This window comes from Henningerozyma blattae, chromosome 6 (genome assembly GCF_000315915.1).
Source record: "Henningerozyma blattae CBS 6284 chromosome 6, complete genome".
Taxonomy (NCBI): Eukaryota; Fungi; Ascomycota; class Saccharomycetes; order Saccharomycetales; family Saccharomycetaceae; genus Henningerozyma; species Henningerozyma blattae.
In genome coordinates, this window is record NC_020190.1 from 283,977 (window position 1) to 308,133 (window position 24,157).

Here is a 24,157-nt window from a genome sequence, read left to right on the forward strand (position 1 = left end):
TTACTGCTGCATCTTCGTCATATGCCCCTGGTTTCTGTTGATCGCCTCTGGCTACACACCTGCCTTTTTTCATATCATCTCTTTTTGTTGTAAAAATAAGCATTCTATTAAGAATGGAAGAGTATGGCAGGTCCTCTACATCCAGCTCGTTATTTTCATCCTATGTCCCAATTTTTTTTATCTGGGACAATTCTTTATTATAGGCATCTATAAATTCTTTACAATCCTTGGGATTTTTGTTCATAGTGATAGTTTCATGGTACCTCAGAACACCTCTTACCATTTGTCGTTAATTAACTTTGGAAGTAATCTTCAGAACATACAAATTATCTATTATAAGACATTGATCATCATTACTTGATTCTGACTTTGTTATCTCAGATAATGTCTCACTTGTCGTGCATTGTACCTTTATAGTCATTATTATCCCGGAACAGTATATTTACTACTTCACATATAAAAATATAAATAATTAACAGTATTAATGCTAAGATCACAAACCTTTCTATAATGAAGAAAGCCCTCAGTAAGTTAACTTATGGTAAAAAATTTGAACAAATTGAAAAAGTTAACAAAAATTCAATGCATTAATTAGTAATCTGAGGAAAACCTAAGCTATTAAGAACCATGATCACAACAAAATCCTCAACAAAAAAACACTAATTTCAAAAATAACACATGATGCTCAAATAAGGTGTTTTTATTCTTTGTTTACACATTAGTACTTGTTAGAATGGGCGCTTGTCGCGTGCCAGATCGGGTTCAATTCCCCGTGGAGGAAATTACATTTTTGCAAAATGTTGGATTGAGGTCACGTGATAAAGGATTTTGTTAAAATATAAATAGATATATAATTTATCAAATGTAACCGTAAACATTTGTATTTTTTTATACTTAGTTTGTAGCAAGTTTTCAACCATTAAAACTGTTTCGAGAGTATCTCCTGACTGAAAGAAAAAAATACATGTACATCCGTACACCACTTGATGCACAGATTTATTCAAGATAATTCAGAGAAGGTTTAAAAAAAAATAAAATAAAGTAGTAAAAATAATTAGGGTAAAACAAATGGCAACTAAAAACAGTACATTAAAAGAAGTTGAAGGTCAAAAACAACAAAAATGAATATATGTAAAGTATTAAATCTTCATTTGAAACCCCAACGGTTCGGACAATTACGGAACTTCCATATTTGTAATGCATTAAAGTATGAAAATGAAAGGAGATCGTACAGACAATTTGATCATAGTTCGTTATCTCGTACTATTCCTGCTTTACCAACATTTTATTCATCCAACCCTCCACATGAATATCGTATTCAACGACTTGAATCGTTGATTAAGAAGTATGCTAAATATCCTACTGTCCAAGAGACAATTCGATTTGATCAAGAAAATGGGAATATGACTATCAATAAGAGAGAGAGACCTAATTGGATCTCTATTGATCAATATAAGATGATTGGCGGGGACACTCGTTTGAAACCAAAGCAATATGAGAATTTAATACGATTATTGAACCGTTTATATCAAATCGATGGGCAATTAAGTAACTTAGAAATTAAAGAAGAATTGAATAAATATTTACATAAACCACCTCTATCATTCCAAGCAGAAAATTTGCATCAACAGAAACAATTGGATAAGTATGGACGTGCATTAGGAATCAGCCATCGTAAAACTGCTCGTGCCAAAGTGTATGTAGTTCGTGGATCAGGTGAAGTTCTTGTCAATGGTCGTCAATTGAACCAATATTTTTTAAAGATGAAAGATCGTGCTAATATATTGAAACCTTTACAAGTCACCCAAACTAGTGGTGAGTTCAATCTTTTCATTCTTGTCTCTGGTGGTGGATTAACTGGTCAATCCGAAGCTGCTATGCAAGCAATTTCTAAAGCTTTACTAATATGGAATCCTCTATTGAAACCATGCTTACGTCAAGCTGGATTAATGACTAGGGATTATCGTCATGTGGAAAGAAAGAAACCTGGCCATAAGAAGGCAAGAAAGATGCCAACTTGGGTGAAGCGTTAAACAATTGGATGTATACTAATCAATGAAATATAATTATTAGATTACACAACATATGCATACTATATATAAATATATATACCTGTACATAGACAACTATTATTTATCAATATGTCATTGTTCTAATAAAGCTAAAAGGTCTGGAGTCTTACGCAAGAGTAATGCTAGGTCATCTTCAGTAATCACATTTCTAGAGGCATGGTGGGCAAATGCCTCAAGGTCTCTGCCCATCTCTACTAGTTGTACATAACATAACTCAACAAGAGCATTGACAAAACTTGGAGTACAAACTGTATTACGAGGTAAATCACTCCGTAACTGTGCCTCTACAACACACCACAACTTTGCTTTAAGTTGTGCCTCAAGTTGAGTAGAAGGGGTACTCATATACTCTGAAGAAGTTGTATTGAATTTATGAAGATAATATAACGACTAAGTTTGATTATATTTATATTGATATATTATTATTATTGTTTTTATTGTAATTATTTCCTCCTGATATAAAAAATCTGATATATATATATATATATACATAATATACATAAACAATTAGGTCAGGGTTTAAATTTCCAAACCCTAAGTCACATGATAAAACACAACCCTATAACCCTATCAAGTAAATTACACAACCCTTATTGCACGTGCCGGAGTTTTTTTCTTTTTTTATGTCACTCTGATTGCCCCGGATTTACATTTTCAGCCGTACGGTTTCTCCGACAACGCGGCGCGTGTTAATGAAAGTACAGAAACGACAGGGGTACCGTGACCTTGGTGGTCCGTGGAATCTCGAGGCAAAATCAGTAGGAAAGTCTATGGTGACTGTCGTAACCATAAATTAAATTATATTTACCTGGAACACAGCCTTTGTAATAATAACAATGGAAGACCGATAAACAATATTAAATCGTATTATATTCAAGAGAATAAAAATATTATTCTATATATCAAACGGAACCAAAAAAAATTTTTTTCAAAAAAAAAAAGAATATAAAATTTAAATATCAGTCAGTGCAATATATATCATACAGCACAACAATCATGCCCAAAAAACCATGCCTGTCATTGACTTATGGGATTCTCCCCTCTTCTCATCAATATACAGATAAGCAGATACTCCCTATTAATAAATTGGCCTCTGTAGAAGATTCTAATGGGATTAGTAACTTTATATCCTGTTCTAGAGATGGGTCTGTGATTATTAGAGAATATACTACGGTTAATGTTGACATTAATTCATGTAAATTGACCAAATTGAATGGTCATACGGATTGGATCAATGATTTGGTTATTTTGGATCATAATAGGTTTATCACTGTAGGTAATGATTGTTTGATTATTCTTTATTTTTGTATGGATAATATCTGGTCATTTATTAGAGTAGGTACTCATTCTGATTATATCAAATGTATTGATTTATTACCTTGCACCATGGAAAATTGTTATCAGATTGTCACATGTGGCTTAGATGGTATTATCAAATTATGGCAATTGAATTTCAACCTTTATAATGGTGGGTTACAAAATATACAATTGTTAAACACTTGGACAAACACAAAGGATAATATTTCAATTTACTCATTGCAGACAGTCAAACATAATTTTAATGATAATTTTGATTTCATCATAGGTGATAGTACCGGTGATATTGTCTTTTTCAAGTCTGATGCCAATTCAGAAGTTTTAAGGATTAAAAATAAATGGATTTCTAATATTAAAGTGTTAAAGTTATTAAACAATGATACTTATCTATTTTCATCTTTTGCCAATGGGAAGATATGTCTTTATGATTTGGAATTATTGAACAATGTTCAACTATTGAATAATACCCAAATAATAGACCCAAGCGTGGTAGTCACTTACAATTGGAATTACCCCATTTGGTCTATATATGGAGATTCTTTAGAGGAACTGTATTTAGGGGATATGATGGGCAATATTAATCGGTTCGCTTTCCAATCAACTTTGAAAAAATTTAAATTAAAACCTCTATATAATAACACCAAAAATAACGGGATACTTTCATTGACAAAAACTAACAACAATAATAACCTTTGGTTTTCCATTTCGAATTCCTCTGATTTGTTATGTTTGGATTTATTATCTTTGAAAACTACAAAAATCATCGAGGGAGGATTTGCTTTGAAAAAATGTAGTTTATTATGTGATAGAATTCATGTCTTGACTATGGATACTTTGGGTAATTTCCAAAAATGGAATATCATCACTTGTACAGTTAAGAATGATAAAGCAACGAATGTGAATATACCTGCAAATAATTTGATAGTCGATTTCGATCAAGCTGTAAAAGATTGTAATAAATCTACAAATTCAAAATCGCTACCCAAATGGTGCGAAGTTACCATAAAAGTAGGTGTATTATTTGTCAAGATTAATGAAAATTATCCAAATTATTATATCCCTTCCAAGCTCTTACAGAAATTTTCCATTACAAACAATTTCCAAATTGAAGATGAAAAATTTTATAATATTAAAAAAATCTTTTTATTTTCTCTTTTACAAAATTTTATTAAATATGAATCACAAAGACAAACTAATCCAACCATTAATTCAACTGATTATAAAGAAAATACAAACAAAGTTAAAGAAGCTACTTATGAATTTGCCAATCAACAGACTCTTACATTTTCTAATGGACTAAAAGAAACTACAACCTTATCATCTTCATTTTCCTCAGATGCAACTGTGACAGATGAAGATTCGAATCTATATCATACACATTCTTATTCGTTAAATTTACAACCTACAAGAGATTTATCTTCTCCATCATCTTCTGTTTATAGATCTGATATTTCAATTTTATCAAAGGAATTATTAAAACAAGGATTGAAAGATGGATTGCGAGATATTAATGAGCAGGAAACAGTACAACAGCTGGAACAAGAGAATACTAATCATAATCATCAAGACCAATATCCAATACAAGAGGGATTAATACCCCAAATAGTGGGACAAGGGCAATTACAAGAAAACGTATTACCACAAGGACAAATACAGGGTCAAGAACATAATTCGATATTACCAACAATCTCAGTCCAAGGCCAAGATGTAATACCACCACAAACATTGGGGAATACCCCATTAAGCATATCATCTCATCCATTGGGACAAGAGAACGCACAAGGTAATATATTTTCACAAATAATGGAGCAGGATAGAGTACAAATACAGGAGAACACAACATCATTATCGTCACAAGGTATGGGCAAACTTCAAAAACGAGAAAATATATGTTCTGAACAAAATCAAATAAAAGAGAATTTAGCACCATACCAATTACGACATTTTCCACAACAAGATAATCCATCACCCCAAGTCCAGAAACAAAGTCAAATACAAGAAAAAATATCATCACAGCCACTGCATCAAGCCTCCACTTATGATAAAATGGTATCACGAGCAGTAGAGCAAGAATTAATACAGAACCAACCTCAGCTGATTAATGGTAAAAACCTTTTTTTCGTTGATTACATCACAAAATTATATGATCAACGTTTAAATGATTCTACCAAATCAGCATCACCTGAATCATCTCTTTCACATGAAACTGCAAATGATCAATTAGATTATCCGTTACTAAACACTCCTCTCTTCAAATTTGATAATCAAGTTCCATTAATTCAAATCGATTCAAATATTCAATTGACCGTAGAATATATTGAATCAGCTATTCCCGTGAATCAAACTATCTTTAAAACTATACTCCCGAAACAAGTTAAGGAAAATTACCAATTATATAGAAACCTGGAACGTTTCTTACCATTTTGGTTATCGAAAATCCTATTTATAGATGATACCATAAAAAATAAAGATCCTCTTCTGGTACCAAAGAAGAAAATTACAAACAGTAGCTATAAGAAGAAAAATCAACAAGATCATCAATTAAAATTCACTGTTTTGCCATGTAAAAAAAGTTATGTTTCAGTGTCAAGAACTCCAGCAGCAATAGAAATTAATGCAGCAAGTACGAGTAGTTCAAGTAACAGTAAAGATGACTCTCATAATAACAGTTCCAGTAGTGGAATTAGCAGCAGCAGCAGTAGTAATAATAATAACCCTGGTTCTATATTTAAATCTTTCATGAAATCTTCAAATAATACGATGTCTAAATTTACTCAAGGTACTCAATTACCAAAAATTAATTTGAAAAAATCCAAATTGATATCAAATGAATCAATTCAAGTTCGAGCAATAAAGACTTATATTTCAAATTTACTTAATAAAAAACTTTTAGAAATTAATGAAAACTTGAGTCCAACTCAGTGGATCGAATTGACTTGCAAAGATAAAATATTAGAAGATCATCTAACCTTGGGTTATATCCAATCTCATTATTGGAAATCGAATGATTGTATAATAATACATTATAGAAGAAAATTAATTGTATAAGATGAATAGATAAAAATATCATCGTGTAATTGGCATAGGCAAAACCTCATTGTGTACTTGAAGTTAAATATTGTTTATTTACAAACAAAAAACAACAACAAGGAAGTAGAAATAAATTAAAAATAAATAACAGCAATATAACCTTATAGCAATACTAATGTTAACATATATGTATACCAGAATATACATAAATTTAATATCAAAAATACTATACTATCATTACTTATCATTCTACACGGTATATTCCTCGGGCGACAAAAATTTTTCAAAAAAAAATTAAACATTCGAAAAATATTTTCAGAAAAAAGAGATGATTAAAAATTGAATATATGTTTCATAAAGAAGAGCATCTCTAAAAGTAGGCAAAATAATTTGTACATTAGTACGATATTAATTGTGGATATATTTTAAAATCTCTCTTTCCTTTCATTCTTCAATAAACCATCATAGCCAGTCATAAATAAACTGTTTAGTAGATCATAAAAAAAGAAATTCATCACACCCATAAGCATAAATCAAATAACAATGGATCAAGAAAATGAAAGAAATGTCTCAAGACTTTGGAGAACTTTTAGAACTGTCAAAGAAATGGTCAGAGATAGAGGCTATTTCATAACTCAAGAAGAGATTGATTTATCTTTGGAAGATTTCAAATCGAAGTATACAAATTCAATGGGTACACCAGAACGTAAAAATATCTCATTCCAAGCAAATCCAACTGAAGAAACCTTGGCTAAATTCCCTGAACTTGGATCATTATGGGTTGAATTTTGTGATGAGCCCTCTGTTGGTGTTAAAACTATGAAAACTTTTGTTATCCACATTCAAGAGAAAAACTTTCAAACAGGTATTTTTGTCTATCAAAATAACATTACTCCAAGTGCTATGAAATTAGTCCCATCAATTCCACCTGCCACTATTGAAACTTTCCACGAAGCTTCCTTAATCGTTAATATTACACATCACGAATTAGTTCCAAAACACATTAGATTAAGTGATGAAGAAAAGAAAGAACTATTAAAAAAATATAGATTAAAAGAATCTCAATTACCAAGAATTCAAAAAGCTGATCCTGTTGCCCTTTACCTAGGGTTGAAAAGAGGTGAAGTTGTCAAGATTATCAGAAAGAGTGAAACTGCCGGTCGTTATGCAAGTTACAGAATTTGTATGTAAGTTATACTTATTCTTAAAATATCAGATAATTCAAAAAAAAAAAATTCTAGAGTCATAAAAAAATATAGAGTTTCTATGACAAAAAAAGGAGTATTAATTAAATGCGCGTCATTACAATTTATACTTATTTTACCTAAACTATAATCCCGTCATATGCAGACTTCTAATGTCATTATTATTATATAAATATTTTGTAATATATATTAAATAATATTTATATCATGTATATTAAGATTAAAAAATCTAATAAAACTTAAAAAAGAAAAAAAAGATAAAAAAAAAAGTATTATCAAAGTTCAGATTAATCATCTATAGAATCAATTCTTGCACACATAACAGAATCTGTCGTACCTTTCCACCAATTAACATCTTTTAATTTTAATGCTTTGGAAGGGCTAACCTCTACACCATTTTTACCTAAATAAACGGAACCAATTGTGATAATTAAACTATCAATCAATTCAGGTTTCATTAATAATCTATTAATAACGTTTGCCCCACCTTCAATCATAATAGATTTCATTTGATATTTTTTTGATAATAATTCAAATATATCTATCCAATTAAAACCATCTTTATTGAATTTTAATCTTTCATAATTTACATTTTCATTTGGATATTTAATATCTGCATTTTCTTTAATAAATACAATGGGTGATTTTCCTTGATTCTTCAGATATAATTCTTCAATTTTTGAATCTTTAAAATTCCAATTCTGATTTGGATCAATAATAATTGGTCTTGGTGAGTTCATTTGAATTTTCTCCTCATCTATTTTACAATTTAACCCAGGGTTATCTGCAGTTATGGTACCACTACCAATTAGTATACCATCATGATGTAATCGTAAATAATGGGTCATTGTTTTAGTTTCTAAATGTGAAATAGTTGTTCTTATACCTTTCCCTTTTGAAATTCTCGAATCTAGGGACTGAGCATAAGTTAAAGTTATAAATGGTCTATCATCTGTCCTTATAGATTCATTAGGTAGATATGGTTTTAAAAATAGAGGGAATTCTTTTCGCAAAGGAGTTAATGACATTGTAATCTTGCTTTTAAAATGGTTTTTAATTTTCTTCTGATAAAGAGTTTAATAGAATTCAAATTTATTATTTGCCAAATTTAATCTTTCTTTTATTTGTGTTCTAGAAAAAGACAATTTTTTGTAAAAAAAAAAATAAAAAAATAAAAATAAAACACCAATTATGATTGATACGTTGCATATTCAGAATCATTAGGATCATACGAAGTTGTGTGAACTAAATCCTTTTGCATTTTCATATCTTGAACCCTTTTAGGTTTAAAATCTTTTTTTCTATAAGAACTTTCCAATCTTTTTTTCTTTGGAATGTCGTTGGAATCTTGATCATGATCATTTCCTAATTCTGTTCCTTCTAAAGGAAGTAATGCATTTTTATATTTGTTTGCCTCATATTGTTCTAATAACAACTGTTTTTCAATCAAAGTATCCTTATAATCTTGCTTTCTTTTCAGTTGTCTATTTTCCCATAATTTTTTCTCATTCTCAGCATCAATGGTATCATTGTCATTTAGCAATAGAATTTTTTTAATAAGATCTTGGTCTGTGGAGTAATTGTTTCCCAATATATTCAATTCATTCCTCTCACTTTGTTCTAAGTCAAGTGTTTTTCTAATTTTGTTTAAATTTGAAATGGCAGAAATAGGTTTTGTTTCATTACGTATTTTTTCATTGGTTGGATTTTTGTTCAAGAGTATTGGCCGATGGAAAATGATTTCTTCATCACTGCTACTACTGCTACTCTCACTGCTATCTGATTCTTCATCGCTACTACTATAAGTATCATTCTTCTTTATAACTCTTGACTCTTCATTAACGATTGATTTTGTTACTACTTTCTCTTCTAATGAATCGGATGAGCTTGAATCGGATTCAGATTCAGAGCTTGTATCATTCTTGTGCCCTCTCTTCCGTATATGTCTAATGACCATTATTAATAGCAATTTGGCTTTAATTGTTATTATCAAGAATCTAATTGATATTTCTTCTTTTATTTAATTTTCAAAAGTGTATCTAATTAAAACGGATTAGAGCAAATCCGTTTTATTCCCGTTAACTCTATAGCAATCACTCTATTATGCATATATATATATATATATAAAGGATATAAAACTAAAATAGTTAAAATATAAATAATACGGAATAATATTACAAATGACTAGTAAATTCAAAGGAAGTTGTTGAAATAGCAGAATATGAGTTGAAACCAAGATAGATTTGTTTTAATTGTTACCTTTCTATTACCAATCAGTATTATACTTTTTAATGCACCTAATTTTCTCAGGAAATGCTAATTCAGGAGAATGTTCATTTAACAATAAGCCGTTTACAATATATTTGACGTTATTTGGTGTTATTCTTCCCAGCCAAACCAAAGTATTGGAACTTTTCAAATATATCAAAACATTGGCGGCAAATTTATGGCCACCCACATGATTTATGAAGGCTACTTGAATTCCATCATGCCTGATATCTGAATAATCTCTATACAGCCCATGCTTCATCAAAAGGGTGTCGAATCTCTTTTTTAAGATTGGCGCTGTTATACCACATCTTTTATCTCTTGTCTTATGCGAGCAAATAAATACAAATGCTTTTTCATTTGCCTCACTTAGAAAATCGAATTGTGATAACAACTTCGCTTTTGATTCTTTACTATGATCAAGCAAGAAGGGCAGGAGAGTATCCATAGTATCAGTAACTTTGTCTACAGTCAAATCATTAATCCAAATAAAATGTGGTAATATCAAGATACGATTCTTCTGATGTCTCATAATTTCAATATCCATGATGTTTATTGGTAACGAGGTGACATTACAATTAATGTTTATATTGGCATTGTTCCTATTTTGTTCCATTGCCCAAGTATTTAATTTATATTGAACTGAATTTTCGAATTCCATACAAGCATCGAATTTCCAATCTGTTTGTGAAGTGGGGACAATTAACTGAATGGATGGAGTTTTTGAAGAATTAAATAATGTAGATTCTTTATCTATCTGCAAATTATTAAATACTTTTTCATCATGATCGTCGTCATGGTTTGTACAATTTTCACAATCAGATTCAGAATCAGCAGCATTGGTCTTTTCCTGAGAATCCAATTCTTCTGTAGTGGTCAATTTAATTGACTGATTAATTTTCAATTTATCTTCTTCAGAAAGTGGTTCTATCTCTGACCCTATGTTATTAGTTTGTTCCAACTCTTTTTGCTTGGCATCTGTAACCGGGACAACGCCAGAAATTTTCTGCCTTAAACCAAACAGATTTTGCATGCTTTTTTGTTTCTGTCTTTTCTACAACTTCTACCACCTCTCTTATTTCTTTAAGAATGAAATATCGATAATTGAATCCCTTCTAGGTTGACTAAAAAACTCGTGTTTTTATAGTTTCTTATGTTCTAATTGCTTAAGACTACTAATAAAAAAAATGATTAGACACATTCACTCTAACTGCACCCGGACTAAGATTGAGCTTGTTATTTCCGGATATTTGTGGAATGAGTTTTACCGACGGAATCCGACGGAGATAATGTATCCTTTATATCCTCGGATATAAGAGAATATGATTTTTATGATTCCTCATACATTTTTGATATTAGATATTGAATACGAAATGTTAAATACATGATATTAAATGTTGTAACCGGGCTTACAGTAGTTATGTGACATTAATTAGTGAAGTATATTTATCCTCATATTTTAGTATCTATTCAAATCATTTAATTATTCCTTCCCATTCCTTATAATAATTTATCTATTTATGTTGCATCACTACATACAGTCTATACTACTATGAAAATATTTGGATATTTAAAAGAATCTTTTATGACCAATAATTTTCTATCCTTATCCTTTCCCAATTACAATTAACGTCATATGACACGGCATTTATAGTTCCGAGTTCCGTGTGCCGTCTTCCGTCTTCCGTCTTCCGTAAACTCAATGTGCCTTATTTTAATGTAATAATAATAGTTAAGTAGTAAAAGCTTAGCTAATGAAGTAAAAAAAATTTGGAAAAAAAAACTTAGTCAAACATTGTAATACATTGAATCGATACAGTTAACTAATTCTGTTATCCATGATATTCGCAATTGTGTGCTAGAATTAACAATACAATGAATAGCAACGATAATAATAACGATCAAAATACAATCCCTGTGAATTTAAATGAAAATTCCTGGTTTCCTGCAGGAAGTTCTTTGATGAGAAATAACATGACGACAGAATCTAAAATCACAGAAACAACCTCAGGTAAAGATATTTCAATGCAGACTGCTATACCGCATACTCTACCATTAAATCAGGTTAATCAATCTTCTCTTACAACTGATAATGTATCTTCTAACAATATACCGAACCCTATAGAGAAGGCCTTTGGTATTGTAGAGGACTATATACGGCATACCAATCAATCAAATACTAACAATCAGCCAATGAGTATAAATTCACCTCAAATGAAAAGGACTGCTACATCTCCTCAACAGGAGAAAATTCAGCAAGATACTTATTATTCCAAAAAGAGAGCAACAAGAGCCTGTGAGAGTTGTAGAAAGAGGAAAATTAAATGTGATCCGGTAGATCCAATAACTAATAAATGTTCCAATTGTACTAAATTTCACATGATTTGTGTATTTGATAATAGGAAGAGGAAAGCCACTAATGCAAATACAAATTCAAATAAATTATTAAAGACGATGAATCCCAAAAGTCATGAATCTGAGGACGATCAAGATGATATTGAAGATCATCTCCATGGTAATTGTCAACCATTGAATACCAATGATTCTTCTATAAATATCAACCTCTTACATGAAACAAAAAATGAAATTGATAGCCTAGATCAATCAAATGATAGAGTCTTGAAAATAGATAGGAAAGTTACCATGCTATATGATCAAATGGCAAAAATGGTTTGGATGATGGATAAAATACTTTCTAATAATATTTCTAATTCGAATTCAAATAATTCAAAATTATTAGATCATGGTCATTTTCCAGTTTTTAAAATTTATAAAACTATCATTTTCTCACCAAGTAAGATTAAATGGATTAAAACTCAATTATCAACCCCTTTAGCAATTAATAATGAAGATTTCATATTACCAATTTATAAAATGTCAAATATTTCATGGAAATATTCGATGATTAGATCAAAAAAATTAATGAATTTTTCCTCACCAACTTTAATAGATAATATTCCACAATTATACCCTCTACCCATGAAAAGAACATCTGAAAAATTATTAAAATATGGACATCCATGCTTTTCTTCTTCTATTACAAGTATTCCAATTGTGGAGTATGATAATGTAATGACTATTTTAAATAAATATTATGATACAAGGACTTCAGAATCTACAGTGCCACAAGAAACTTCCCCAAATCATACCAATTTAAGTTGTTCGGAATTATTTTTGTTAAACATTACAATTTGTTTAGGTGCATCTGCAGTGAATATGAATTCAAATAACCCTACAGAAGACAAATTTTTAAATCTGAATTTAACTTCATCCGAAATCAAATGTATTGAAAATTTATCTTTATTGAATTCCATTTATTATTGTAATAAATTAGCTATCTCTACTATTTCAAATTCTACCTCGGTGTCAAATTTAATTACCGTTCAATCATTAATTCTACTGAGTCATTATTTGCAAATATCTACTAATATAGAATTATCTTCAAACATCTTATCAATAGCAATCAGATATGCAATTGATCTTGGTTTACATTTGATAGACTATTATAAGGATTTGGATGTTAATAAATCTATGCAATTATTAGGACTTTGGTGGCATCTTTATTCAAAGGATAAATTATTTTCTTTAATCTTAAATCGTCCACCTATTATTAAAAAATTAGATATTCAATGTTTGGATGATGAAAGCTTCTTAAATATTATTAAGAAAGCATTAATTGAAAAATTCAAATCAAATACTATTGAGATTAATAAAATGAGTGATGTAAAGATTGGGTTGAATAAGATATCCAATTATTATGACTATTTCCCTTTGGTACTCTCTTATTATACATTACAATTATCAACTATCTCTGAAGAAATCTTTAATACATGTTTTGCAATTAATAGCATGAAATTAAATTCATTTGATGAAATTTTACAGAAGGTTAATGCTATAAACGAAAAATTATTAAATTGGGAATATAGCTTACCACCATGTTTAAAGATCAAATCTTATAAAAATTATATGACTATGTTATTTTCTCAAAATACAGTAATTTTCCCACCCTTCCATTTAGATATGGTTTGTTCAAGAATTTTGAAATGTAATTATCAATTATTATATTTGAAAAATGTTTTAAGTATGTTCACACTTTCTTTTCTAATTGATAATGAAGATTTATTTAGAAAATCTTCAATCTGTATTCCAAGAATTTATCAACAATTTATTAATCAGAATAAAGATTCATCTATTAAAATGTTAGAACTACTTAAATGTTTTGATATTAAAATTCATATGTGGGACGAATTATGGTATTATTTCTTAACGGGAGTCTTTACATTGTCGTTTTACATTATTAAGAATATAAATGGAGAATCTTCTGAATTACCATATTTAATAAAGTTATTGCAAAATGGTCATGAGTTATTTATGGCAGATAAGTCAAATATTTATTTATCAAGTTCAATTAAATGGAATGTAGATACATTCTTTTATACCTTTATCTTGCATCACATTTTAAATTATGTTAAATTTAAATATCCAAATAATGACGATTTTAAATTTCATGATAGACCTTATGAACAAATTTATTCAGACATAATCAAAAAGACTAATAGAATGAAAAACATCGAATTAAATGAATTGATTTGTGTTTTACAAAATCATAAAGATCATTCTCCAAACACTGCTACTTCCACTACGGATGATATTGCTAACGCTTCAATTAATAATGATGTTCATTCACCTACCTTAACATTAGGAATAGAAATATCGACACCCGCAAATGAATTTGATTTTAATGGTTTATTAAAACCATTATCCACAGATTTTTCAAGCGGCTTGAATTTGGATTCATTGATACAATTAAAAACATCCGATTTTATGGCAACTTGGTCAGAATTAGATGAAGATTCAACGCCACCCCTATCTTACGATTCTTCTTTGTTTCCAATTGAACCAATTAATTTCTCTGTAAATCATACTATATTTGCAGGTTGCGAAGAAGAAGTTACTTATACTAAAAAAGTTCATGATATTAATATGATTTTATCTTCAGATGATCAAAGTTCTGATCTTAACAAATTTTCAATTGCATCAGATCCTTTCTGGGTATCCTATAACAAATATTTCCCAAAGGGTAATTTTTTCTATGACAGAGATTTGTTTTTTGCAAATTATGATGCTTATATATAGTGAAATTATTTTAATAACATTATAGTGTATTTTCCATTTGTGTGTATTAATATTAGTGTGTTGAAGTATCCCAATCTGTAGTATAATGTTTTAATATGAAATAATATATAGTCTAATAGTTTCCAAAAATTTTATTTTATATTTTGAATTTATATGTTGTATTTATTTCATACCTTATATTTTTTACCCTATATTTTATTTGAAAAACTTGAAAAAAATACCAAAAAACTTACTCCAGGGAAAACAAAATCTAAAAGAAGAGGACTGATAATATATATATAAATGAATATCTCCTACAGACTTAAAACAAGCAACTTTTTTTTACAATCTTTTTGTTATTGCTGTCGAATTTAATATCAACGAAATAGACATAAATTATTTTACGGTATAGTTACATAGCAGTTAATAAATTTGTGCAAGATTAGAATTGTCGGAACTTTATACTCTGAATTGTTCTTATACTTGTCCTCCAATAGTTAAATAACGTATATATACCAGAACTTCATGGTATGTGTACGACATTAGACTTCTTTGTATTAGTATTACTGTCAGCCATAATTTAGAGAGTAATTCCTTTTTAGTAATTGCTTTATAGTATAGAAACCTCCTACCCTCTAAAGTGGGAATAAAAATTATATAAAATACACGAATACAAAGATTAGTGGTCGAATAAAATGTTAGCAATTTATACATTATTTTTTGGACAAGAGAAGTCAATTCATCGTCGTCTATAAGTGAAAATTTTTTCACCCAATTAACCTCACAAGAGTTATGTGCCTCTCATACTTAGTATATCCTGTAGAAGCTACATGATGTCAACTAATTAACGGCAACGAAGTTTCTAATTGGGGTTTTTATTAGTCACGTATATTCACGTTATATATACTCTCTTTTATTCTGGAACAGTTTATCTACTACCTCATGTATAAAGAACAAAAATACCTAACAAAACTACTGAACCAAAATTTAAACTAATATTCAAGCATCTTACCTATAATGTACATCTATTTATTCATGATGTTATGAAATCAAATCTGATATGTAAAACGTCAAAGTTATTCTGCAAACATGTAAATAAGAGTCGATTCTCATTGAATTACTTTAATGTTAATTTAATTTGAGAGAAAAAAATAATTAGAAGAAAATTAAAGTTTAGCTCTTCTCGTGCCTAGTATTCAAGCCACGTAAAATCTTGTGACATAGTGATACTGCCAGTAGACTGTGTCAAGGGTTAGAAGTTGGCAAGCCCTAGCTAAATCAGGGACAATCGCGTCAATATATTGCGACGTGCAATCTCGTTTGTATATAATACAATATCTACGAGACTTCCTTATATAATTTACCGGAATTGAAGGGAATCTGACATTATTTAATAATGTATTTTGATGTAATTTTGGATTACTTCTTTTACATACTCTATACACATCTATAATTATTTACAAAATATGCTCTTTATATAGTAAGCTAAAATAAGCTCCATTGATAAATGTTCTTTAACTATAAAGAACATTCACCTTACCTAACTAATACCTTAATTATGAACCACAAAACAGGCATGTGAAAATTAAACCCTTAATAAAAATGTCTTTTTACGAAATAATTAGAGAATAATTCTATTATTTTCCAGCAGAATTGTCGATGAAAAGATAAATAAGTTTAGAGTACTTATCTGTAAATTAATAGTAAAATTACTATCTAATAAAACTTGTTGTAAACCAACCTAGGAGTACGATACACTTAAATAGTAACTACCAAAACTTAACTTAACAATCTTATTAACTTAACAGCAGTTAATACTTCGAACTTACGAATATAATTGTTGTTCTTTTTAAACTAAATAACTATATGAAAGAACTATAAATTTATGTCTTAAGTCTCGAAAAGCTGGCCTTTAAATACTTTTCAAAGGTCAACGCCAGCTTTCCCATTTTACCTTAATTGGACTGTTTGTAAACTTACTTACAAGGGTAGGAGTGCACAGTTTAAGTAATGCTGGCTAACTAGTAGAGATTATGCATCGAACCGATATTCACAGGTATGCAACTAGCAGTTGCTCAGTGTTATGTATAATTTCTAGTTAGCAACTTGTAGATGAGTATAAAGTCAATCTCGTCTACAACAAAACTTAAAAATTGGCACTTTGGCCGAGTGGTTAAGGCGACAGACTTGAAATCTGTTGGGCTCTGCCCGCGCTGGTTCAAATCCTGCAGGTGTCGTTATTTTTTAAATGTCACGTAGTGTGAGCTACATTAGTTACGTGTTTAAACCAAGATCACGTGGTAACGGAATGAACATAAATTCTATTTAAGAATCTAAAGCTAGAAGAATAAACTAGAGAGTTAAGGTAGAACAAAGAGGTAAGAACCAGAAAACAAAAAGGACGAAATACAAAAGATGGAAGTGTATAGTGAACAAATCGAAACGTAATATTTAACTTACATAGGCTCAAGTATACAGTTGTATAGTTTAATAAACAGTTGGTATTAAACTAGCAGCCAAAAAGATATACTACTGGGAGTAGCAAAGCATAAAAATTGTTACATTCAAACTGAGCAGTATAAATATCACTTTTCACGAAATTTTAACTATTGAATACATAATAATTTGCTTATAAGAATTTTAAACCTTGGAAAATTAGTTTATTTTAACCTTTTTTTGTTTAACTTATTTTTCAAAAGTCTATCATAAATAATTAGGCCTTATTTTTATCTTCTAAATAAAATGTTACGCTGAGTGTTGTATTTATTTATATATAAAAACACATTAAGAAAATAGGAAAAAATTATTTGAATACATTATAATTTTTAGCCACCCAAATACCATGTGCCACATTTTGAACCCTTGCATCTAACTTATAACCTTGTTGATTTAACTTAACCATTTCTTCATCAAATGTACTTAATGGGACTGTAAAACATTCAATGAATTCATTATCCTCTAATTCTGTCTTTGGATTAATATTTTCTGGTAATCTCATATCTACTTCTACAGTTAATAAAGACATATTCGTGTTAGTGAATCCTGGATCATTAAAAATAACCGGACCAACGTCAATAATTTTACCAACATAACCAGTTTCTTCTCTTAATTCTCTTAGAGCAGCTGTTTCTACATCTTCATTAGCGTCTATTAAACCAGCTGGAACTTCGATGCAAACACCTTCTACAGGAGGCCTAAACTGTTTTTGTAGCAACACTTGATCTGGAGTTTTATTATCATGGTATTTCAAAATTGTAAACATACCAATACCATCTATACCGCCGGAGTTTCTAGTCTTTCTCACAGCACTATCCCATTGTCTAGTAACGCCATTTGGATCTAAATATGTGATTTTTTCAAGACCAATCCACTTACATTCATTTGTATCTTGTACAATTTTTTTTTCAATTAATTTTGAATCTCTTGGATCACCTTTCTTGCTCATTTTACTTTGTATTATGTTATCTAATGTTTTCGATTTGATTGAGATGTGACGCTTTCCAATTAATAAAAACCTTGAAGGTAAAAGCTTAAATATACTCTTGGAACATAATGCAACAATCGTCATAAAAATATATATATAAAAAATCTGAAACAATTTAGTTAAAATGGAGTCAAAAATCAAACAATGTATATCATTGATATTACATCACCAAACACTTGGCACGTTGAACTTTTCCTACCTGCTATTTAGCAACAAATGTATCTGATTTCTCTCTTTTTCCAACATCTCAACTAGATAGCTAGTATATTAAAGAATGGTAGAGATTATTTAATTTAAGATTACATGCACGTGAGTGACACGTGCAACTTACCTTAAGGTAAATACATAATAATTATGTAGTAGATGTATATTTTGAACGAGTATTTCTGCTTTATAACATAATAGCCTAGATTTTACTATTTAGACACTATCAACATGACATTTTTTTTTGATATTGTACTGTGTCTTAATGAATAATGCCAGCTCAAAGCAATACTGAGAAATTTATTGCTTACAATAATAGAAAAAAGGTAAAAAAAATAAAAACTTAGATTCATTCAAGACTGAAATAAGGATTAAAGATACGTCCAAGAAACAATCATTTATTATATTTATTAAACGATTTCAATTGATACAATCTGCATTTAGATCAATTGAAGTTGAAGATATTTTGATAGAATTGGCTAGGAACGTTTATTGAAATAATATTCAAGTTTTGTTAATTAAAAAAAACTGAAATGTAAAATTTTTAAAAGATTCATATATCGTACAAATACTAGCATGAGGGGATAATTGCCAACGCGAAGAGCTTCACACACTAAAATTTCATAAATATTCTTGAAAAATAGACATTAAATAAAATATTTCTTCCCTTCAGTAAGAGAATATTCATTTTTATACATTCATTCAGTTATTTGTAAATATTTCAATAAAGGCATCTTTTTTTTTTACCTTATATATGGATGATGGAAAACCATCTCATAGCTTTAAAATTTATTCTTTATGAATTGGACCATCATACAAGCTTCTTAAAAATTTTCTATGCTAATTATTTTTGAAACTATTGAAGGGGAAAATAAATTTTTATTCATCAAATTTCATTACTAAAACAAGTTTATTAATTTTTCATAAAACTATCATATTATAATACTCAATATTAATTATTGTAGATCAATTTTTCGGTCCGAAATTATATAAAAAGAAATCTAACAATAATTATTTGTGTATAATATATCAAAAAAAGAATGCAGCCAAATTAGAAATGAGTAATGAAGTTAATATTAGAGAACAAATACAAAACTATTTAATAGAGTCTGGTAATTATGAGAAGTAAGTATATTTTAGTACAAGTAATTGTTAATCTTTCTAAAGTACTAACCATGAAACTAGTATTTCTAATAAATTAACACAACGATTAATTGAGGATGGATGGGTTGATAAAATGAAAATTAAAATCAAACAAGAAATAATGTCAAATAAAGAAATTAAATATAATGAACTATTAAATAAAATGGAACCTGAGGGTCATAATTTATTAAATGAACAAATTAAAAATGAAATTATTAATGAGATTCAAGCCATTTTAGACGAAATAATTGAACAATAATCATTTATATAGATTATCTTTGTATAATGTAAGATTTAAAGAAAAGTAAAAAAAAAAAAACATTTAAAAATAAAAATAAACAAAAAGGATATTTAAAAGAAAGAAAAGATAGAAGAAATTTATTAAACTAAATATCTTCTTAATAATGGTACAATTTAATTATGAATATATACATATATATATACGGGCGGATAGGAAGTGGTTGTATTTTCCATAATATATTCATTAATCATCATAATTTTCATCTTCTTCAACTTGTCTAACGACGTTTTCACTTGGAGTGGATGAATTTGCAGTGACATTTGTAGTAGTTTCAGTAGCAGAGCCCGAAGATGCCATTGAACTTGTAATTGGAGCGGTTGAAGTAGTATCTTTAGTTTGATTAGAGTCAGCTTTTTGAGTGTCCGAAGTTGGTGTAACAGATTCATCTGATCTATTTTGAACTTGTTCTTTTAAAGTCTCCATTGCTTCAGCAGTTGGCTTAATGATGGTTTCTGTTGTAGAAGTAGTTTCATTGGATTCGACAACAGGAGGAGCGGGGGAAGTTGCAGTAGTAGAAGTTGGCGCAGGCACAGGAGCAGGAGCAGATGCAGATTCTGTAGTAGTAGAAGGATTTTCATTAGATGATACATCATTAGATAGAATTTCCGATGATGATTCTGCAGGTGCTTGAGCTTCCTTAGGAGGAGTTTCTGTGGAAGGAGTTTCTGCAGGAGCAGATTCTGCGACAGTATTTTCAGCAGAAGCTTGAGATGTTGCAGGAAGAGGCTCCGAAACTTGAGAGGTTGAAGTAATAGGTTCTGCTACTTGAGAAGTTGTAGGGACTGCTTCAGATACAGCTTCAACTGGTGCAGATGAAGTTTCTTCTGGTGCAGTTGAGGGAGTAGAAGTGGGAGTGGCAACAGGAGCAACGGGGGTATTAGAAGTTGCCGTTGTAGTGGTGGTAGTAGTAGTAGTAGTAGTAGCTGATTCTGATGTAGGAGTAGTTTCAGCTTGAGTTTCAGTTTGAATTTCTTGTTGAGCCTCAGGTTGAGGTTCAGATTGAGGTTCAGATTGAGGTTCAGATTGAGGTTCAGCTTGTTTTTCCATTGAGGCCTCGACTGGAGCTTCTACTGGGGGTTCCGTTGGAGCTTCCGTTGGGGCTTCTGCTGGGGCTTCTGCTGGAGGCTTTGCCGGGGTCTCCACTGGGGCTTCCACTGGGGCTTCCGTTGGAGTTTCTACTTGTTTTTCGACTTGAGCTTCTACTTGAGGTTCCACCTTTTCCGGTTCATTTTCTGTTTCGACCTTTGGTTCAGCTGAACTAACTGTTACAGCATCAGCAGAAGCCTCGACAGGAGGAGTCTCGTTTGAAGCTTCTGCTGGTATAGGTTGTTCACTTGTTGAAGCTTCAGTCAAAGTAGCTAAAGATTGTGTAGTTGAAGGTTTATGAGTAACTGCTGGAGAAACCACAGGCGAAACCACTGCAGGAGCAGGTATAGTAGAAGTTGCAATTGCAGCTACAGGAGAAGCAGCTGCAGGAGCAACAGATTCAGAAGCGGTTATCACTGGAGCAAGTGCAGTAGGAGGGGAAACTGCAGCAGCAGTTGTAGCCTCAGTTACTGGCGAAACAGACACCGGTGCGGTTGCATTTGTTGTTACTGGGTTTACCACCGAGCTCACCGAGTTTAGAGAAGTTGCTACCGGAAATGCGTTTGAATTTGGATTAACCAAAGAATTGATTGGAGAAGTGTTTTGAGTGATAGCGGATATAGAGGGTTGAGATGTGAGATTCTGTTGAGGCATTGTGACGCTGTTCAATGAAGGTAGGGTATTTGCAGTAGCATTTGAATTTGCAGTTGGATTTGTCAAATTTGAGATTGGAGCCATTGTGTTTTCCTTCTGTCTCTTATTCAATGGTTCGTCATTAGTTAATATGGAGGGCATCTTTGTTGGTTCATTGGACCGTTTCTGAGGTAAAATTGATTCCGTTGAAGGGTTGTTTAATTTAGCCAAAGGTTGTTGTTGAATTCTATCAATCGACATTGCTGATTGATTTGAAGTTAACTGGTTGATGGAAGGGGCAGTGTGCTTAACATTCAATGGATTGTCTGATTGATCGTTGATTTGTAATGCTGGTTGTAGAACCATTGGTGTAGCGTTAGGTTGGCTTATCATATGAGCTTGCTGTAATTGCAATTGGTGTTGGTGTTGTTGGTGTTGGTGTTGTTGGTGTTGTTGTTGGTGTTGTTGGTGTTGCTGCTGTTGGTGTTGCTGCTGTTGTTGTTGTTGTTGTTGCTGTTGCTGTTGTTGCTGTTGCTGTTGCTGTTGCTGCTGTTGCTGTTGCTGTTGCTGTTGCTGTTGCTGTTGCTGTTGCTGTTGCTGTTGCTGTTGCTGCTGTTGCTGTTGCTGTTGCTGTTGCTGTTGCTGTTGCTGTTGCTGTTGCTGTTGCTGTTGTTGTTGCTGTTGCTGTTGTTGTTGTTGCTGCTGCTGCTGTAATTGCATTTGAATTTGCAATTGTGGAGAAGTAGTTGGAACAGTAGGTTGGAGTAGTGAGGGTTGTGGTTGTTGCTGTTGCTGTTGCTGTTGTAATTGTTGCAAATGCTGTGGGTTTGATAATTGTTGAGTCAATGCATCAAGACGTTCTCTAATGTGGACGTTTTCTGGATCCAATCTAGCAGCTTGTTTGTAAGCATCTAGGGCGTCTGTTAATTGATTATTACAAGTCTCATACAGCGTACCTAAATCGTACCAGACCTCACTAATATAAGGATTCAAACGGATAGCTCTTGTATAGGCGTCCAAAGCGTCTCGATATTGAGAGATTTGGTAGTATAGCACACCAATAGAACACCAGAAGATTGGGTTTCTCGAGTCACGGTTGACTGCTTGTTGGAATGCATCATACGCAGCGGTATAATCGGTACGGATCATATGGATACGACCCAAATGATACCAAGTGGTTGCATCAGAGGGATCGAATTCCAGAGACTTTAACAATAGACTCAACGCCTTTTGAGGATTATAAAAGGAAAGGTTGTTCATTCCGTAAAGACAAGCCAATTGTTGAAGAGCCTTTGCATGACGTTCGTTTTGTAACAAGACATGCTCGTATGCATCTTTGGCACTTGTCCAATCAGACATGTTTTCCAAGACAGTACCTATTTGGAACCAAATATCCCATTCTTGTAAAGGAACTGGCAAATTAGGTAAGATGTATTTGAAACATTCTAAAGCTTGAGCCCATTTCCCTTGGTGTTTATAGATGATCCCCAGACGGAAATAAATTTCATTGGCTTTCTCAAAACCCGGGTCCAATTCCAACACCTTGGCAAAGGCTTCTTCAGCATAATCCAACGAACCATACCTATCATACAAGATACCAATCCCATGCCATAACTTAGGAACATTGGGATTGGTCAAACGGTAAAGAGCTTGCTGATACGAATTGTAAGCTCGTTGCAAATCGTCCAGCATTAAATAACAATGGCCCAAAGTAGCCCAAACATCGGATAACTCGGGATTTATGACCAAAGCTCTTTCATAAAGCTCTGCAGCACGTTGGAACATATCATGAGCCTTATAAAGATGAGCTAAAGAAGTAAGAGCCTTTGTAGAAGAGGCATTATGCTGTAAAGTGGCATCGTAAGCTAAAGCAGCACGGTCCGAATCTCCCAAAGTTTCAGCAAGAGCTGCGATGGATAACCAAGTTTCTGCAGTCGCTTGTGTGAGAGCGTCATGGGGGGGAGCCGAATGAGCTGGTTGTGGAAGATGAGCGGCGGCGTGTGCGAGCTGGGGGGGAGGCGGGTCGGCGTTCATTGGGATGTTGGTTTAGTGCCACAAATGGGAGTTTGTGGCGGGACGCGGAGCGTTGAGTTTATATACGCGCGAGCGAACCACCAGCAAAACGAATGGTGGTGGCGAGAGGACTTAGGGACAAACAAGAGGGACAGGAACAGGATTGGGACAGGCAAATAGGGTCAAAAAAAAACAAGAGGGCCAAAGGAAAGGGACAAAGGCCAAAACGCGAAATGAAGGATAAGCAACAAGACACGAAAACAGTAATCAGGCAAATAATACAGGA

At 31.4% G+C, this 24,157-nt stretch overlaps 11 protein-coding genes and 1 non-coding gene across 12 annotated transcripts; 6 read left to right on the forward strand and 6 right to left on the reverse strand.

Annotated features, from left to right (window-relative positions):
* Positions 1-1,121: 1,121 nt before the first annotated feature.
* Positions 1,122-2,033, forward strand: MRPS9 (mitochondrial 37S ribosomal protein uS9m; the record flags this gene model as incomplete). Its single annotated transcript, XM_004181127.1, has 1 exon — positions 1,122-2,033. The coding sequence occupies one exon, from the start codon at positions 1,122-1,124 to the stop codon at positions 2,031-2,033; it is 912 nt and encodes a 303-aa protein (XP_004181175.1).
* Positions 2,034-2,144: 111 nt separating this feature from the next.
* MHF1 (Mhf1p) lies at positions 2,145-2,417 on the reverse strand (the record flags this gene model as incomplete). Its single annotated transcript, XM_004181128.1, has 1 exon — positions 2,145-2,417. One exon carries the CDS (start codon positions 2,415-2,417, stop codon positions 2,145-2,147), a length of 273 nt encoding a protein of 90 aa, XP_004181176.1.
* A 651-nt stretch (positions 2,418-3,068) lies between these two features.
* Positions 3,069-6,437, forward strand: TBLA0F01150 (uncharacterized protein; the record flags this gene model as incomplete). Its single annotated transcript, XM_004181129.1, has 1 exon — positions 3,069-6,437. The coding sequence occupies one exon, from the start codon at positions 3,069-3,071 to the stop codon at positions 6,435-6,437; it is 3,369 nt and encodes a 1,122-aa protein (XP_004181177.1).
* A 525-nt stretch (positions 6,438-6,962) lies between these two features.
* RPB5 (DNA-directed RNA polymerase core subunit RPB5) lies at positions 6,963-7,610 on the forward strand (the record flags this gene model as incomplete). Its single annotated transcript, XM_004181130.1, has 1 exon — positions 6,963-7,610. The coding sequence occupies one exon, from the start codon at positions 6,963-6,965 to the stop codon at positions 7,608-7,610; it is 648 nt and encodes a 215-aa protein (XP_004181178.1).
* Positions 7,611-7,911: 301 nt separating this feature from the next.
* RIB7 (2,5-diamino-6-(ribosylamino)-4(3H)-pyrimidinone 5'-phosphate reductase) lies at positions 7,912-8,652 on the reverse strand (the record flags this gene model as incomplete). The annotated part of the gene is made up of 1 exon (XM_004181131.1): positions 7,912-8,652. One exon carries the CDS (start codon positions 8,650-8,652, stop codon positions 7,912-7,914), a length of 741 nt encoding a protein of 246 aa, XP_004181179.1.
* Positions 8,653-8,813: 161 nt separating this feature from the next.
* On the reverse strand, positions 8,814-9,581 carry SPP381 (U4/U6-U5 snRNP complex subunit SPP381; the record flags this gene model as incomplete). The annotated part of the gene is made up of 1 exon (XM_004181132.1): positions 8,814-9,581. One exon carries the CDS (start codon positions 9,579-9,581, stop codon positions 8,814-8,816), a length of 768 nt encoding a protein of 255 aa, XP_004181180.1.
* A 309-nt stretch (positions 9,582-9,890) lies between these two features.
* On the reverse strand, positions 9,891-10,925 carry APD1 (Apd1p; the record flags this gene model as incomplete). Its single annotated transcript, XM_004181133.1, has 1 exon — positions 9,891-10,925. The coding sequence occupies one exon, from the start codon at positions 10,923-10,925 to the stop codon at positions 9,891-9,893; it is 1,035 nt and encodes a 344-aa protein (XP_004181181.1).
* Positions 10,926-11,767: 842 nt separating this feature from the next.
* On the forward strand, positions 11,768-15,028 carry TBS1 (Tbs1p; the record flags this gene model as incomplete). The annotated part of the gene is made up of 1 exon (XM_004181134.1): positions 11,768-15,028. One exon carries the CDS (start codon positions 11,768-11,770, stop codon positions 15,026-15,028), a length of 3,261 nt encoding a protein of 1,086 aa, XP_004181182.1.
* A 2,134-nt stretch (positions 15,029-17,162) lies between these two features.
* On the forward strand, positions 17,163-17,244 carry TBLA0Ftrna5S. Its single transcript has one exon. It is a non-coding gene; the product is annotated as a tRNA-Ser (tRNA).
* Positions 17,245-17,810: 566 nt separating this feature from the next.
* Positions 17,811-18,575, reverse strand: YSA1 (ADP-ribose diphosphatase; the record flags this gene model as incomplete). The annotated part of the gene is made up of 1 exon (XM_004181135.1): positions 17,811-18,575. One exon carries the CDS (start codon positions 18,573-18,575, stop codon positions 17,811-17,813), a length of 765 nt encoding a protein of 254 aa, XP_004181183.1.
* Positions 18,576-19,752: 1,177 nt separating this feature from the next.
* Positions 19,753-20,097, forward strand: SUS1 (Sus1p; the record flags this gene model as incomplete). The annotated part of the gene is made up of 2 exons (XM_004181136.1): positions 19,753-19,820; positions 19,881-20,097. The coding sequence occupies 2 exons, from the start codon at positions 19,753-19,755 to the stop codon at positions 20,095-20,097; spliced, it is 285 nt and encodes a 94-aa protein (XP_004181184.1).
* Positions 20,098-20,322: 225 nt separating this feature from the next.
* Positions 20,323-23,892, reverse strand: TBLA0F01230 (uncharacterized protein; the record flags this gene model as incomplete). The annotated part of the gene is made up of 1 exon (XM_004181137.1): positions 20,323-23,892. One exon carries the CDS (start codon positions 23,890-23,892, stop codon positions 20,323-20,325), a length of 3,570 nt encoding a protein of 1,189 aa, XP_004181185.1.
* Between the last annotated feature and the right edge of the window lie 265 nt (positions 23,893-24,157).